Below are 16636 nucleotides of genomic sequence, written 5' to 3'. Positions count from 1 at the left end.
TTGGATTTGACCACTAAAATTTGTCAATAGTCCAAATTTTTTGGTTCCGAATTGTGGCTATAAAGCAGGAGGAAAACATTGGCATTGGTGGATTTCTTTCCAATCATTATCCATATTCCCATCATTAGGAGCAAAGTTACCACTCACTGTGTGACAAAAAGGTAATAAAATAAAAATAAAAAACTTTTAAAGAAAGTGAAATGTGGGAATTAATTTTTTTCATTGACTGCCGGAGTTAAATGAATTCTGCGACACCCAAACCACTTTCACTTCCTCAGTCAGTATTAAAAAGAGAAGATACCAAACATTATGAAAGGTCCTGAGCTACACAGCAAGATGATCATTTTTCCTATGCAGGCTGGACGGATGGACAGCAATATTATTTTCATTTCTTTGAAATAAGCGAAACATTTTATTTTAACAAAGGATACTACCTTTCTTTTCAACTTGACAGACAGTTATTTGAACAAAAGGAGACTTTTAAAATACAATATCCGGGGGAATTCACGATTAGTCAATTTGCTGTGGGACGTAGTAAGTATTAGAAAGATTTTTTTGTTGGTTTATTGTTGACTTATTGAATGACTTATTCATTTGTTTATTTGTTGCATAATATAGCCTGTGATTCACTGAGTAAAATTATTTTCATTACTCAATTTTTAATCACAAAACAAAACTGATGTTTGAGGGAAATTATGTTTAAAACCTTCTTTTCTCTAATTAAAGACTTAAAAGTGTAGAACAGCTGCACAATGTCACATCTCAAATATAGTAACTGGATCTCACTGAAGTATGTTGTCACTCAGTGTGTTACGTAGGAGAAAATATACTACACAGATTAAAAATGAGTTAACAAATGTTGACGAGTTTGTTCAGTCATGTAGATTTGAAATAGATTTCAACCTTCGAATGATCTTTCAGGGGTCCATTCATTTAAGTCATCACTTCTTTACTGTGCTCACAGCGTGCGGCTCTTGTTCAAAGCTAAACAGTTAGGAGGCAGTTTAGACATGAGGGCCAGCAGTGTATTGCAACTTCCACGTTGATCAAGTGATGCACAATTGTTTTCATAGAGAATCAATGGGAAAGGAGCAGCAAAAAAAAAAACAACAGTTAATCCTTTATTTGTGCCTCATAGATCTGTAGATCTTACAAATCTCATATTAATACCACCATTGAGGTTGTCTGTCCCTATGTGGGCTCATGTTCACAATAACGTACGGCCTTTTAATGGGACGATGAGTAAAACATTTTCCTCTCAAACATTACTTCTCTTGGCCAATACTGTGGCCCAGAGGAACCTATTGTTTGGCAGAAAAAAATTTAATAAAGAAGTAAAATGATAAAAAATAATAACATTATTATAATAATTAATGGCTTAGCTCATAACAAAATTCTATGTTGATAACACCAAAATGTAGTGAATATTTATTACAATCCTCTAAATTTTAAGAGGTCTATTGATTGTTTGTTACTGCTGCTGATTGTTTGCTTGCTTTACTGTGTTTTCAGGGTTGCCGGTAAGAACGAGAGTCTCCTTTTTTGGTTGGAATCTGAAAATGAGTTCTGGAAGGAAAGAAGATCAAACTATTCTAATGGGAGGAAGAAAACGCCTTCGACGAGTGATTTTGTTTTGCTTACTGAATTTCAGCACATTGATTGTCCCAGGCACTGGATTGACCTTGAGGACTTGCCGAATCAGTTATAATGTCGCCCTATGTGTCAAGACCAAACTCACAGCTGTTCCTCGAGATATTCCCTCCACAGTGACAGGCTTTGACTTGTCATTAAACAGAATTTCGAGAATACAAATATCTGATTTCAAAAATCTGTTAGCGTTGGAAAAGTTAGACCTGAATTTTAACAATATTTCGCAGATAGACAACGGTGCCTTTGCCAGTCTGATTTGCCTGAAGACGTTAAATCTGAACAATAACAGACTTGTAAAACTTGGAGAGGATCTGTTTAATGGTTTGACCAACCTCACTGAGCTCAGAGTAAATCGCAACAAAATTCAAATTGTGGCATCAACAGCTTTTCAGTCTTTACAAAGCTTAAAGCTTCTGGACATTTCTAGCAACAAACTGCGTCACATAACAAACGTTCATTTAATATTACAGCAACTGCCTCATCTGAGAACGCTGTCTATAAGAAACAACAATTTAACCACATTTGATTCGTGGGAACTGACCAACAGCTCGATAGAACTCAGTTATCTTGATGTGTCTCTGAATCCATTCACAGTCTTTAGGATCACTGCAGATGTTTTCCCAAGTCTCATCTGGTTAAACTTGGGCGGCTCCTCTAGAAAGTACCACATGAAATGGGAAGTGCATAACAAGACTTTTCTGAGCAGAGTGTCTACTCTTGATATCAGTGGTCTTCAAATGGATATTGGTGACATGAAAACATTGCTACAGACTGTAAACTCCTCCCTCGAGTCTCTGAGGATGAATGAAATGAAACATAACCTTAAAGAGCTAATCAGCATTTCCTGCACTATCCCAACAATGTCCAAACTGCAGCTCCGCCGTAACTACAAACGAATAAGCCCCGTCAGTTCAGACGTGTTTAAGCTGTGCATCAACCTAACTGAGATAGATTTATCAGACAATCATATCAAAAACATTCAGGACAACGCCTTCAGACCTCTTAAATATTTACGGATCTTGTCTCTGGGTCAAAATATGCTTTCATCCGTTCCTGAAGCCACAAGGAACCTAGCAAAGCTTGCAGAGTTAGATCTTAACAATAATAAGATCAGCAGCCTTGGATGTGATGATTTCACCAATCTGACAATGCTCAGAGAGCTTAGTCTCAATCAGAATTCAATCTCAGCTGTGAAAGAGTGTGTTTTCAAGGACTTATTCCGATTGCAAGTGTTAAAGCTACAGAGCAACCACATTTCCACACTAAATAATGCTTTCAAAAATCCTCTGCCAAATCTAAGACAGCTGCTCCTGCATACAAATAAACTCACTGCTCTTAAACGTGGAGAGTTTCAAGGCCTAGAGTCCCTCTCTAACTTATCATTACATCACAACCAAATAAAGGAACTTGAAGGTGGTTGTTTTACAGGACTGACGAATCTCACCACTATTCTGTTACAGAACAATCATATTACCAAAGACACACTAACTGAAAGTGTTTTTAAGGATCTAATCAATTTGAGGAGACTGGATTTAAGGGATAATTGCATTAAATATGAGAATACTTTAGCTTTGCGTGAACCACCATTTTCTCACCTGTCCCGCCTGGAGATGTTAGCTATTCCTTCACAACACTGCAAAAGGAAGTCTGAGCTTCCTTACAACCTCCTGCAAGGTTTAACAAATCTGTTGTTTTTCAATATCAGGGACATTCAACTTATATCTTTGGACAGCGACATGTTTACTTTTACACCTCAGCTTCAAACACTCGATATGAGTTCAAACGATATTAGGAATCTTTCTTCAGAGTTGTTTTCCCCAGTTCGAAACCTTAAAAGCCTCTACATATCAAGGATCAGTCTTGGGTCTCTAGATTTTCTTGTAGATGCCAATCTTACCCAGCTGGAGTTCCTGCAAGCGAGAAAGAATCAATTTTCAGTTATTAGTAAGGATATAATATATTCCACACCAGCTCTGCTTTATCTGGATCTTCAAGGCAACAGTTTCACCTGTGACTGTGATAATGCGGGGTTCATCCAATGGGTACAAAGCAACAACAAAACCCAGGTTTTTGACGCCTATAACTTTGTTTGCAACTATCCTTCAGACCTTAAAGGAATGAAACTGTTGGACTTTGACATCCGATTCTGCTCAGTAGATGTTGAGTTCATCTGCTTTGTCTCCACCACATGTACGATCCTCCTGTTTATGGTGTTGTCCTACACTTATCACATCCTGAGGTGGCAGCTGGTGTACGCCTACTACCTATTTTTGGCCTTTCTTTTTGACACAAAGAATAAAAACAAGCAAGCTCCCAGTCAGTACGATGCATTCATCTCATACAATGTCCATGATGAGCCCTGGGTCATGGGAGAGCTGCTGCCGAAACTGGAGGGAGAACAGGGCTGGAGACTGTGTCTGCATCATCGAGATTTCGAGCCAGGTAGGATTGTCTTTTACACCTGCCTTCCGAGAATATTTTATTTGCTTGCGATGCACTTCATGTTGGTTAAAAATGTAGTTTCAAATTCTTTAAGCTATGCAGGTGACTCCTATTATTGATATGGTGCTGGAAGACCAGTAATGCAGGTGCAAATAAAAAAGTATTGTCAGAACCAATGTCTCCAGTAAAGTAAAAGTAAAGACAGAACACAAAAAGCTATTAAATTTCACTATGCACAAAAATGCAAACCTGATCTTGAAATTATAATGCAGTATTACAGTTGACATTATCATTTTGCACTTTCATTTATACTCCACAAGGTGTCACTCTGGTACTTTCTGTACTGCCGCTTCACAGGAGAAAACTAAAGGTTTTTCTATTTTTTTCTACCCCCTATATTTTTCTTTGTCCTCAGGTAAACCCATCATTGACAACGTCACTGACAGCATCTACGGAAGCAGAAAGACCATCTGCGTGATTAGTCACAAATACCTTGAGAGTGAGTGGTGTTCCAGAGAGATCCAGGTGGCCAGGTAATGTTCTTACTTAGATTGTCTGTGATATATCAAGTTAATTATCCAAGAAAACACTGAATTAGTCTTAATATTGTCTCCAGAACCGTGTTGCAGTTGAAAAGTAACTAATTTACGACTTAGAACTCTCAAAGGAGACACTTTATTGTAGATAACTTTTGAAAGCCGTCTTAGTATGTAATTCATTAAGTTAATTCAAATAATAACCAAAGTCAATTGATTATATTTAACCTGACTGCAGAGAGAACCAGTATCCGATACAGACAAGGACAAAGGATTGATCTAAACACTAATAGGGATACTACAGTAAATCCAAACCCTGGCCTCTTCCCACCAGTTTTTCCTTTTACATCAAAACTAGATGAACACTATTTATTCAGTTTAGATCAGACTTGTATATTTTGGTGCAGAAGTTGTAACCTGCCTAACTTATTAGTAAAATGTGCCTAAACGACACATCTTCATTTTGTACTTTTATCCCGTGCAGCTTTTGACACATTGCAAACAGAAAAGCAACACTTATTTCGGACCAAGAAGGTTATTTCCCAGACGGCCAATGCAATTCTTTCTGGAAGCATCTGTCAAGGGTTCAAGGGCTATTGGTACTGATTATACCATCCCAAAACACATACGCATACTAAAATAACTGGCAATCCAAAGCCACTGTAAGCAGTAAAATACACCCTTCAACAAAAGATATGCAAACAGTCTATTTGTTTTCCTCCTGTTGTGCTCTGTTGATCGAACTTCCGTTCTCCCTCATGCCCCGGGCATTAAACAAGAGCTTTTTATTTTTCAATTGTACCCTTCAACCACAGCCACAAATTAGCCACAGTGGCCAAACTCACCATGTCCACTCTAAATTGCTAGATTGCAGCTTCCTATCAGCATTATCCAACATTCCCCAACATTCAATCTGACCAAGCAAAACTGGACCCTTTCAATTAATACAGAACAATAATAACTAAAACTCAACTCTTCCTTTTACATTTGCAACAGTTTAAAAACATTCTTGAGACGTTCCCATTCATGCTTCTGTCCACATTCATACAGTAATGACTAGTGCTTTACTTCTTCTTTAAGACTGTAAAGTTAGCATAAAGTGTTTCTAGATTACACATGCAAGAGTAAGAATAAGCTATTTTCATTGATGCCATTCAGCATTTCTGCCCAATTGTCGCACACAAAAAAATCCCCTGCTGAATCAACAAACCTAAAATGATTAAAGAGAAGCTGTTAAACTCAGTGGTTTTCAATTAAGTATTTGAATTATTTTGTATTATTTTGAGTATTTGAAAAAAAAAAAAATCAGTGGAAACAATCTTTGATTCTGTATCCTGTTCCTATAATCCTTCGGCTCACAGCCGCTGTTTTTTATGGCCTAATTTCCATTTCTATTCTCTACTTGTAGCTTCCGTCTGTTCGATGAGAGGAAAGACGTGCTGATCCTGGTATTTTTGGAGGAAATCCCAGCCTCTTTGCTGTCTCCTTACTACAGATTGAGGAAGCTGGTGAAGAGAAAGACCTACCTGAGCTGGCCTCGAGCAGGCGAGCACACTGAGCTGTTCTGGCAGAAACTCTGTCAAGCTCTGAGGAGCAGAGAGGACTTTGGTGAAGATAGGTTCCTCCTCACTGTGATGGACAGACCGCATGAGCCAGTGTAGCTCTCCGGTTCGACTCATGTTGCCATGGATTTACTCAAAGGAGGTTTTGAATAGTTTTTTTTTTTTGTTTTCACAATGTAAAGCGCTCACATTCTGTCTTAAGATCAGTCTACACAGATTTTTCAGATCAACTGCGCCTTTTACTCAGCCGGAAAGGAAAATGAGGAGCTAATACTGACCATAACTACATATGAGCAAGTACATATGAGTAATGAGTGTCTGAAGTGCCCCCAGTTGGGTTTAAACAAAATCAGACTATTTTCACTTTTGCTTTTAGCTGTCTTCACCTCTGGTTTCTCACAAAACACTAACAGGTTGAAAGAGCATGAGGCTGCACCACCATGAGTCACTGTAGAGACTGTATCATCATATTTCTTTCTAAACAGTTTAATTGGGTCTGATCAGACAATAAAATCGTTTTGCTCGTGCTGTCTGAGTCCTATAGAGGCAGTTCAGCAAACTCCAAAGGAGTTGTCATGACTTACTTTTGATATGAGGGCTGTTGAGGTGGTGTTTCTGTTCCTTTTCAAATCTGTGACAAAGAAAAGAAACGATAGTTACTTGTGGCTCGGTTTAGGTCATGACATGCAATGTGAACTGTAGGTCCTTTTCAAATACTTGTACATTCAGACAAATGTGACAGAGATGGACTCCTGTCAAGGTATAGAATATCTGAAAACAGTTTGTGCCAAAGGAAAATGAGGGATTTTATGTTTTGTTCTTTACTAGTTTCCAAAGCAAATGCTAAAAGCACATATTTACTTAAATTTGGTGGATAATTCTGTGTAGCCTTGGCGCCTTAGTTTGAAATTTAAACGGCAATAAGAAAAGCCACTAGGTCACAGAATGGTTGCATTGTAATTTTTATAAAGTGTCATTCATACTTCTGTTTTAGAAGAACTCCGTTTTGTTTATGGATATTGTGGTAAAGAGGATTTGCTAAAATGAGGAACTATGGATCAATAAAGTGCAAACAAGGAAGTGAAAAGAGGAAGATCTGTGGCCAGTGATACATTAGCCCTATTTTCTTACACTGAAGGCGCAGTGGCAGGAGGGTGTGTCAGGTTTACATTCCAGCCCAGTCCCATAACACTTTAACTGGTAGCTTCTCTTATTCTGCGAACACAAAAATTATACTAAATTATTAAACATTTAAGTCTAATGTTTCAGAATCTTTCCAAACAATATCATATATATATATATATATATATATATATATATATATATAAAAAAAACTCTCTACAGCTATAGATATCTCCCTCTCTATCCATCCATCCATCCCTCTCTCTCTGTAAACTGGAATCACATGAGTACAGAAAGCAGAAATAGTGATGACAAAATCTAAAGCAAAGTGGATTAGAGAGGAAACGCCATTTTAAGAAATCCATACTTTTGCTAATGAGACACATCGTGACATCTAGAAATAATCCAATTCCTTCTCCATTTCTCTGTGCAGTTTTCGGAACTGGCACCATAGAAGGGGGTTGTTTTCTGAGCCAGACGAGTGTCGTGCAACACGGGGGGGGGGGGGGGGAATTCGAGAGTGTGTTGGGGCCCTTGGCAAAAACAATTTATGCATCATAAAACCGCTATGCTCAGGATACGGAGAACACAATAAAATACACACCACACTATAACTTACAGTAACACACCGTAGTGATTAGGATCCTCATCCAAATTACTTTGCATGTAAATTCCATAACTTAGCATTCATGACTTGTGTCTTGGGTTAAACGTTACATTTTAAAAAGGACCCAAGTAAGGAGATGGCAAGAGGAACTTTTAATTTTCAGTGGGTTCATTGTAGGAATCTATAGTGGGTTAACACAACAGCAACAACTAATTATACATCACACACATATACAATATACCGAAGGCAAACAAGCAAACTATGCAATAAAACACACGCTGCCAAACAGGGACTATATAAAAGACCAAACCTCAGACCCAATAGACAGATACAAATACAGGGAACACAAGTCCAAACAGGGACGTGATCCGGGAGCTCGCTGTCCAGGACATGCAACAAAACAACAAAGAAGAACCGACAAAGACCCTGAGGGGAAAGCCAGGTTTAAAAAGACAAGGGAGCAGGTGAAAATAATCAGGGGCTGATGACACTAAGACAGGAAGTAAACTGAGGGGCTACAAAATAAAAGCTGGAGACAGGAAGTGAAGATGGGCAAACAGGGACAATCAGCAAAAGAAACAACGTGATGCCAGTGGAAGTTCTGTTATTCAATTGTCTCTTCACCACAGTTACAGCCACACTAGCAGCATTTAGCAAACACTCTTTAGTTTGTTGTATTTAATCATTGTTATCTCTACTGCACCACTTACCACTATCTTTTTTGCTCCTGTTCCTCTTTTTTCGCTCCCAGAACGATAACGCCTTTTGAATTTCCCATATGGGTTAGAGCTAGTGTTTGGGTCCACCTATTTCATTCTTCTGCCCATATGAAGAGGGCTGCACACAGTAATACCAAACAGTACAAAAAGCACTGTTGTAAACCAACACTGACATCCACCTCTTTCAGACCATTTTGTAGAAAAAGAATTGTTCAGACATACAAAAAAGGCAAAACAAAAGAGTTCCTCTTCATGATTACAGTCGATTGTGTTTTCGAGCGTGTATGTGTTCAACCTGTTCATGTCAAACTTTGCTTAAATTCTTTGTAGCTAAGCCGATTCGGCAGAAGAATGAGAACGGAGAAGAGGAACAGTGGATTCACTGCAGACCCATAGAGTGAAACAAATCTATGTACAGTCGACATTTTCCAGGTTGAACTGAGTCAGCAAGGACAGCGTCTAAGCATTGCAAACAAACATAAACTAGAGACATCCTTATCGGGCCTTTTAGAGGAAGTAACCCTGAAAAAAACTCTCCGTATTATACCAAAATATAGGTGGGCGGCGCTGTCAACTTATTTGCATAAAGTAAATAAACAAAAACATATATCACGTTGACAGTGTTTCTTTATGTATTAATGCAGAGAATAAGGTCCTCCAACATTAATGATGACATCATTGTAAAATACATTCAAACAAGATACCTGTTTAAAAGTGACTAGTGATGAAAAGAAAAAACCCAACCAGCTTTCACTTCCCCCATCGATCTATAAAAAGAAGACATCACCAACCTGCTGATGCAAAGTGTTTAGTTACCCAATGAAAGAGACTTGCTTCCTGGCGCCCTTGAGATCAGACACATTTTACTTGAACAAAGAAGATAAACTTCAAGAGTGACGGTAAGTTTATTTGCTTTTGTTATTATACAGATACAATTTTACAGCAAAATTTTTTTTTTTTTTTTGTAACTGCTTGTAGTTTATTACATACTTTTAAGATGTTCAAGCATAGATTTTCATGATTTCAAAATTAATTATGCTTTAAGTTGTCACAGCTATACAGGTTTTTATTGTTCATTTCTCTGGATTTCTAGGATTACCCTGCACCACATTGGATAATGCATCAGAATTTCTTTTCTTTTTGTTTTTTTTAAACCAAAACTGTAAGAATGGGTCTTAAAGTTAACGCAGAAAGAACAATGCCAACAGTGGAATCAAAATTTTGGATTCTAAACATTATGTTTCTTTGCTTGTTGAATATTAGCACTTTAGTTGTCCCAGTCGGAGGGTTTGCACTGAGGACTTGCCGAATCAGTTATAATGTCGCCCTATGTGTCAAGACCAAACTCACAGCTGTTCCTCGAGATATTCCCTCCACAGTGACAGGCTTTGACTTGTCATTAAACAGAATTTCGAGAATACAAATATCTGATTTCAAAAATCTGTTAGCGTTGGAAAAGTTAGACCTGAATTTTAACAATATTTCGCAGATAGACAACGGTGCCTTTGCCAGTCTGATTTGCCTGAAGACGTTAAATCTGAACAATAACAGACTTGTAAAACTTGGAGAGGATCTGTTTAATGGTTTGACCAACCTCACTGAGCTCAGAGTAAATCGCAACAAAATTCAAATTGTGGCATCAACAGCTTTTCAGTCTTTACAAAGCTTAAAGCTTCTGGACATTTCTAGCAACAAACTGCGTCACATAACAAACGTTCATTTAATATTACAGCAACTGCCTCATCTGAGAACGCTGTCTATAAGAAACAACAATTTAACCACATTTGATTCGTGGGAACTGACCAACAGCTCGATAGAACTCAGTTATCTTGATGTGTCTCTGAATCCATTCACAGTCTTTAGGATCACTGCAGATGTTTTCCCAAGTCTCATCTGGTTAAACTTGGGCGGCTCCTCTAGAAAGTACCACATGAAATGGGAAGTGCATAACAAGACTTTTCTGAGCAGAGTGTCTACTCTTGATATCAGTGGTCTTCAAATGGATATTGGTGACATGAAAACATTGCTACAGACTGTAAACTCCTCCCTCGAGTCTCTGAGGATGAATGAAATGAAACATAACCTTAAAGAGCTAATCAGCATTTCCTGCACTATCCCAACAATGTCCAAACTGCAGCTCCGCCGTAACTACAAACGAATAAGCCCCGTCAGTTCAGACGTGTTTAAGCTGTGCATCAACCTAACTGAGATAGATTTATCAGACAATCATATCAAAAACATTCAGGACAACGCCTTCAGACCTCTTAAATATTTACGGATCTTGTCTCTGGGTCAAAATATGCTTTCATCCGTTCCTGAAGCCACAAGGAACCTAGCAAAGCTTGCAGAGTTAGATCTTAACAATAATAACATCAGCAGCCTTGGATGTGATGATTTCACCAATCTGACAATGCTCAGAGAGCTTAGTCTCAATCAGAATTCAATCTCAGCTGTGAAAGAGTGTGTTTTCAAGGACTTATTCCGATTGCAAGTGTTAAAGCTACAGAGCAACCACATTTCCACACTAAATAATGCTTTCAAAAATCCTCTGCCAAATCTAAGACAGCTGCTCCTGCATACAAATAAACTCACTGCTCTTAAACGTGGAGAGTTTCAAGGCCTAGAGTCCCTCTCTAACTTGTCATTACATCACAACCAAATAAAGGAACTTGAAGGTGGTTGTTTTACAGGACTGACGAATCTCACCACTATTCTGTTACAGAACAATTTTATTACAGAGCGTGAATTAAACAACGGTGTTTTCAATGAACTAGTTAATTTAAGAAGATTGGATCTTATGGAAAATCACATTAAATATGAGAACACTTCAGCTTTGCCTCAACCACCATTTTCCCAACTGTCCAGTCTGGAAACATTGGCGATTCCTTCACAACATCGTAGAAAAAAGTCCCATTTGCCTTACAACTTCCTGCAAGGTTTGACAAATCTGTTGTTTTTTAATATGAGGAATATTCAACTTATATCTTTGCACAACGACATGTTTACTTTTACACCTCAGCTTCAAACACTCGATATGAGTTCAAACGATATTGGGAATCTTTCTCCGGAGTTGTTTTCCCCAATTCGAAACCTTAAAAGCCTCTACATGTCAAGGATCAGTCTTGGGTCTCTAGATTTTCTTGTAGATGCCAAGCTTACCCAGCTGGAGTTCCTGCAAGCGAGAAAGAATCAATTTTCAGTTATTAGTAAGGATATAATATGTTCCACACCAGCTCTGCTTTATCTGGATCTTCAAGGCAACAGTTTCACCTGTGACTGTGATAACTTGGAGTTCATCCATTTGGTAATAAACAACAACAAAACCCAGGTTTTTGACGCCTATAACTTTGTTTGCAACTATCCTTCAGACCTTAAAGGAATGAAACTGTTGGACCTTGACACCCAATTCTGCTCAGTAGATGTTGATTTCATCTGCTTTGTCTCCACCACATGTTTTATCCTCCTGTTTATGGTTGTGTCCTACACTTATCACTTCCTGAGGTGGCAGCTGGTGTACGCCTACTACCTATTTTTGGCCTTTCTTTTTGACACAAAGAATAAAAACAAGCAAGCTCCCAGTCAGTACGATGCATTCATCTCATACAATGTCCATGATGAGCCCTGGGTCATGGGAGAGCTGCTGCCGAAACTGGAAACAGGGCAGGGCTGGAGACTGTGTCTGCATCATCGAGACTTTGAGCCAGGTAGGTCTGCACTTTTCATCTGCCCTTAATTTTCTTTTTTCTAACTGCATACAGTCTCCGGTGCTGGTGTTGCCTTTCGCGTTGTCATTGGCAATTTGGTCTATTCACGGTCCCCAGGGTAAATATCCTTTTAGATTTAGAGATTGTAGTTTACAACTTGGTTTTTATTGTTTTTTTTTTTTGGTGTAAAATGCTTAATTACTATTGGATGGATTTTAGTGCGGATATTTATAGAGCCCCCAAGATAAATTGGTAATACACTGGCATTTGCTTAGGCATCTTCAGAGTGTTAAATGTCTCCATTAAAACATTTGCAGTGAATTGCTGACTTTTGAGTGCAATGGCAATTTGACAATTCTGAACTTTCACGTACATTCCAGAAGAGGTCCTCCTAGCACTGTTTATGCTGCATTTTTACACGGGCTACTGAGGAGAAAAACAATCAGGGTTTCATCACTGACTTTCTTTTATTTTCCCATTGCTGTTTCTCAGGTAAACCCATCATTGACAACATCACTGATGCCATCTATGGAAGCAGGAAGACCATCTGTGTGATCAGCCACAGATACCTTGAGAGTGAGTGGTGTTCCAGAGAGATCCAGGTGGCCAGGTAGTGCGTCCGTCCTATTTTACCAACTCATTAAGTCTGTATTAATTGTATTTGTGTGCTTGTATGCTTATATATTAATAATTTCCATTTATTGTTAACTATTGCTCTCTAAATTCTCTTTATTTTGGCTTGATTCGTTTTTATTTCTGAATCATGCCGGATAAAAAAACTTGTCTCTGCTTCTTCCCGGTCTGTGTTTCCCTGTGTAGCTTCCGTCTGTTCGATGAGAGGAAGGACGTGCTGATCCTGGTGTTTCTGGAGGAGATCCCAGCCGCTCTGCTGTCTCCTTACCATCGCATGAGGAAACTACTGAAGAGGAAGACCTACCTGAGCTGGCCTCGCGCAGGTGAGCACACCGAGCTGTTCTGGGAGAAACTCCACCAAGCTTTGGGGACCAGGGAAGAGCTCAGTGAAGACCAATTACTCCTTACTGTGGGGGACTAAACGCGATTCTTATTAAATTTTTTGTTCATTTTACCATAAAGTTGCCATAACTACATCTTAAGAAGAATACTTTTAAAAACTTCATGTTGGATTTTTTTATTCCCCTGTATTGTTTGGGACTGTGCACTGTGCGTTAGATTCAGTTGCTCTGAATAATAAACTGACTTTGAAAATTAGGAGCCAAAAACCGAATAGCTTTCTTGCACTATAGTGGGACACCAAGGTCCGACTACCCACCTGTGAAATTATTTATTTCACTTCCTGGGCCTTTGATTCAATAACTTTAACAACAGCAACTGTTGGTGATAATACAAAGAATAAATATCTTGCATGTTCAGTAAAATGTATATATTTGAATTACAAATACACATATGTTTCTTTCAGTTTCTTGCCACGATTCACCATTATTATTGTTACTACTTTCTCTGAAACTGCTTTATAACATTAGTCATTATTATCCCAGCATTATGATCCTCGTATTGTGGTGTGCAATGTCTGAAACATCCAAATACCTACTGGAGGGAAACATCATTGTATTTATCTGGCACAATCAAAGATTATTCTCTTTTAAATTAGGAATAGATGACTGCTGACAGCAGCATAAAATGACCAACACAGGAGATGTCACAAGTCAAACCTAACTGAATTCGAACCATGTTTATTTTACACCAAAACCCAAAGAAACCACAATGTTTGAACTGCTGTGAGCCAGAATTTTCAATGTGTTACCCTCTTTTTATAATTATTTATTTGAAAGGTATTAAGTTCAAGTGTATTTTTTTAAATCTGAAAATGCTGTGTTAGAGGTATGAAATGACTTGTGTGGAAACTGTGTATGTATATTGAAATTCACACTCACAGACACATTAGTATTGTTAAAAATCTCTGTTTTAATAAATACTTGGATAATATTATTCTCCATCAAATCTTTCCACTTTTTAAGAACAAAATATTTAATGCTCCATCTCCCAGATTGCAAAAAGTCAGAATTAGTCAAAAATAACACACAGTTAATAGAAAAAAAAACTTTTAGTTTACTACACGTGTATTACAAATACTACGCTTCTGTTTATGTTATGATCTGTTTATGAAACAGATCAAAACATATTCACAATGTCAGGAAAAAAACACATTTCAGTTATATAATAATAACATTAGATTTAAGTGAACAATGTGACATATTAGGCAGTTTTAAATTAGACTCTTAGATGCAGGAATGAACAAAAGCAGGGCTATAATTCTGCTGAAGTGAACATTTGTAATGAATTTATGCAGATGTTGCGGTTCCAGACGATGTCTCTTGTTTATCATCATTCTTCCTCATTGCACTATGAAGAACATAAATTGGAGATTTAGAAAGGATGTAAGCCACAGCAAAGTGACATAATGCATGAAAACTACAATAAAAGCGCTCGAAGAACATGTTCATACTCACTCCACACAACTCATCAATTTCTGGGTCCAGGACATTCGTGGGTTGGCACACACAAACTTGTCTCGCAGGTGGAAGCTGTGGAATGCAAGAAACAGGAATAGATCACACACCACACACGTGGATGCAGATAAATGCATTCTAGACACAATACTGCTCTCTGTGGTCTAATTGCAGCTTGCATATTAACCTCGATGTGGTATTGCCAGGACATGTTCCAGGCAGTATGAACTCCACAAGCACACACACACACACACACAAACATTATAATTAACTAGGTCAAGAAAGATAGACTGTTATGTAATCTACTGGCGGAAAATGTGATGCAAAAGCAGACAAAAAGCCCTACTGAGCCACAACATATCAAATTTCATTAACAATAGCATATACGATAACAGTCTCCTGGAAGGCAGCCTGCTGAAAGAACTCTGCTCATCACCTCCTGATTTTGGCCTATTGTCTGATTTTGTTTAACCATGAATAACTTGCATGCCCCACGTCTACTATAGTTATGTAGCAGACATGTGTAATACATATGTGATGCCTCCCTAGTGATTTTTTCTGCTTTGGATCCATCAGTTTTTCTTTGAACCTGTTGCTCTTAAGTTCCCCATTCTGATCACTACAGTGTTATCACTTCCATCCTGATTCTCAGTATCACGCCCTGACATGGGATTCAGCTGTCAACTCACATAATGGCATGGATGTCACAGGAGGTGTTGATGTTCTGGATGGTGTATCCTGTCAGGTGTTTGCATTGCAAGCGACGCTTGGTGTACTTTAGGCAACAGCTTGCTGCAAATACAAAAACATTTAGTTAACATAAATACTGTACGACAGTATTTGCAGGTGCGTTCTAAACATTTTAAAATGGAAACACAACTTTTTCAACGTTTTCAACAAATTTTATTTAGATTTTAGTCCAGTATTTTAGAGAAGTAGTTATACAGTACAGTAATAATACACCTCAGAATAATGTAAAACTTTCCCTACATATATCATATTGCCAAAGTGTTACCAGCTGCGTGAGGTACTCACCTGACTGCGTGCTGCTAATGAAGGTTGTGAGGATAACAAGGGAGCAAAGAGCCACCATGAGACATACTCTGTTGCTTGCCATGCTGCTGGTGAAAGTCTGTGTCAGGCTGTAGTGGGTTGAACCAGTCAGTAAGAGTGTGAGATGTCCCACAATGGCATCGGCTTTTAAATGGCATATCAGTGGGACTTTCCCCTGTTGGGTAGGGTTGCGTAATTCCATGTGCAATTGTTACTGGGCATGGACGTGAGCCAGGGAAACACCTGCCACCTGATGGAGTTCAAACAAAATTGCAGCCTTGTGAAAGAGCTGCACTGAGGGTGGATGAGTGATAAAATCAATGTGTTTTATAGGATGAAAAGAATTCCTGCTGTAGACTGTCATGGTGTTTTTAAAGTGGAAAGGACGAGGATATATTAAATGAGAATGTGAGAAAAATGAACCTATAGAGCATTAGCTCAGTGTTTAGCTGTCTGGCTTCGGTGATGTTGTCTTAGATCACTTTCAAAACTCTCATAGTGCCAGTTTTCTGCATGCTCAGATCCAACTAGCACATTTTGTAAATTATCAGTTTAAACACAGTAGGACGTGACGTCACCTGAACCAACTTACTAAAATCAGCTCTGTTGTTAACCTTGTAATGTCAAGCAGGACACAACTCACCAAACTCTGCATTAATCTTGGCACAGTTCAGCATAAAGGATCAACTGAATCCACTGCACAGGCACCAAACAGTTGGGATCAAGCTGGTGAGTAATGGGATTTAGATCCA

General features: G+C 38.4%; 2 protein-coding genes across 2 annotated transcripts; one reads left to right on the top strand and one right to left on the bottom strand.

Moving 5' to 3' along the window:
• Positions 1–305: 305 nt before the first annotated feature.
• On the top strand, positions 306–13396 carry LOC137105066 (uncharacterized). Its single transcript, XM_067487015.1, has 7 exons — positions 306–534; positions 1513–4092; positions 4508–4625; positions 6037–6285; positions 9791–12342; positions 12835–12952; positions 13162–13396. Exons 2-7 carry the CDS (start codon positions 1560–1562, stop codon positions 13394–13396), a joined length of 5805 nt encoding a protein of 1934 aa, XP_067343116.1. The 5' UTR covers positions 306–534; positions 1513–1559.
• An 870-nt stretch (positions 13397–14266) lies between these two features.
• Positions 14267–16101, bottom strand: ccl20b (chemokine (C-C motif) ligand 20b). Its single transcript, XM_067486583.1, has 4 exons — positions 15867–16101; positions 15521–15623; positions 14832–14906; positions 14267–14724 (listed from the first exon to the last, which is right to left on the bottom strand). The coding sequence occupies exons 1-4, from the start codon at positions 16084–16086 to the stop codon at positions 14664–14666; spliced, it is 459 nt and encodes a 152-aa protein (XP_067342684.1). The 5' UTR covers positions 16087–16101; the 3' UTR covers positions 14267–14663.
• Between the last annotated feature and the right edge of the window lie 535 nt (positions 16102–16636).

The sequence above is a fragment of the Channa argus genome, chromosome 19, assembly GCF_033026475.1.
Source record: "Channa argus isolate prfri chromosome 19, Channa argus male v1.0, whole genome shotgun sequence".
NCBI lineage: Eukaryota > Metazoa > Chordata > Actinopteri > Anabantiformes > Channidae > Channa > Channa argus.
This window is presented reverse-complemented; position numbering and strand designations above follow the sequence as displayed.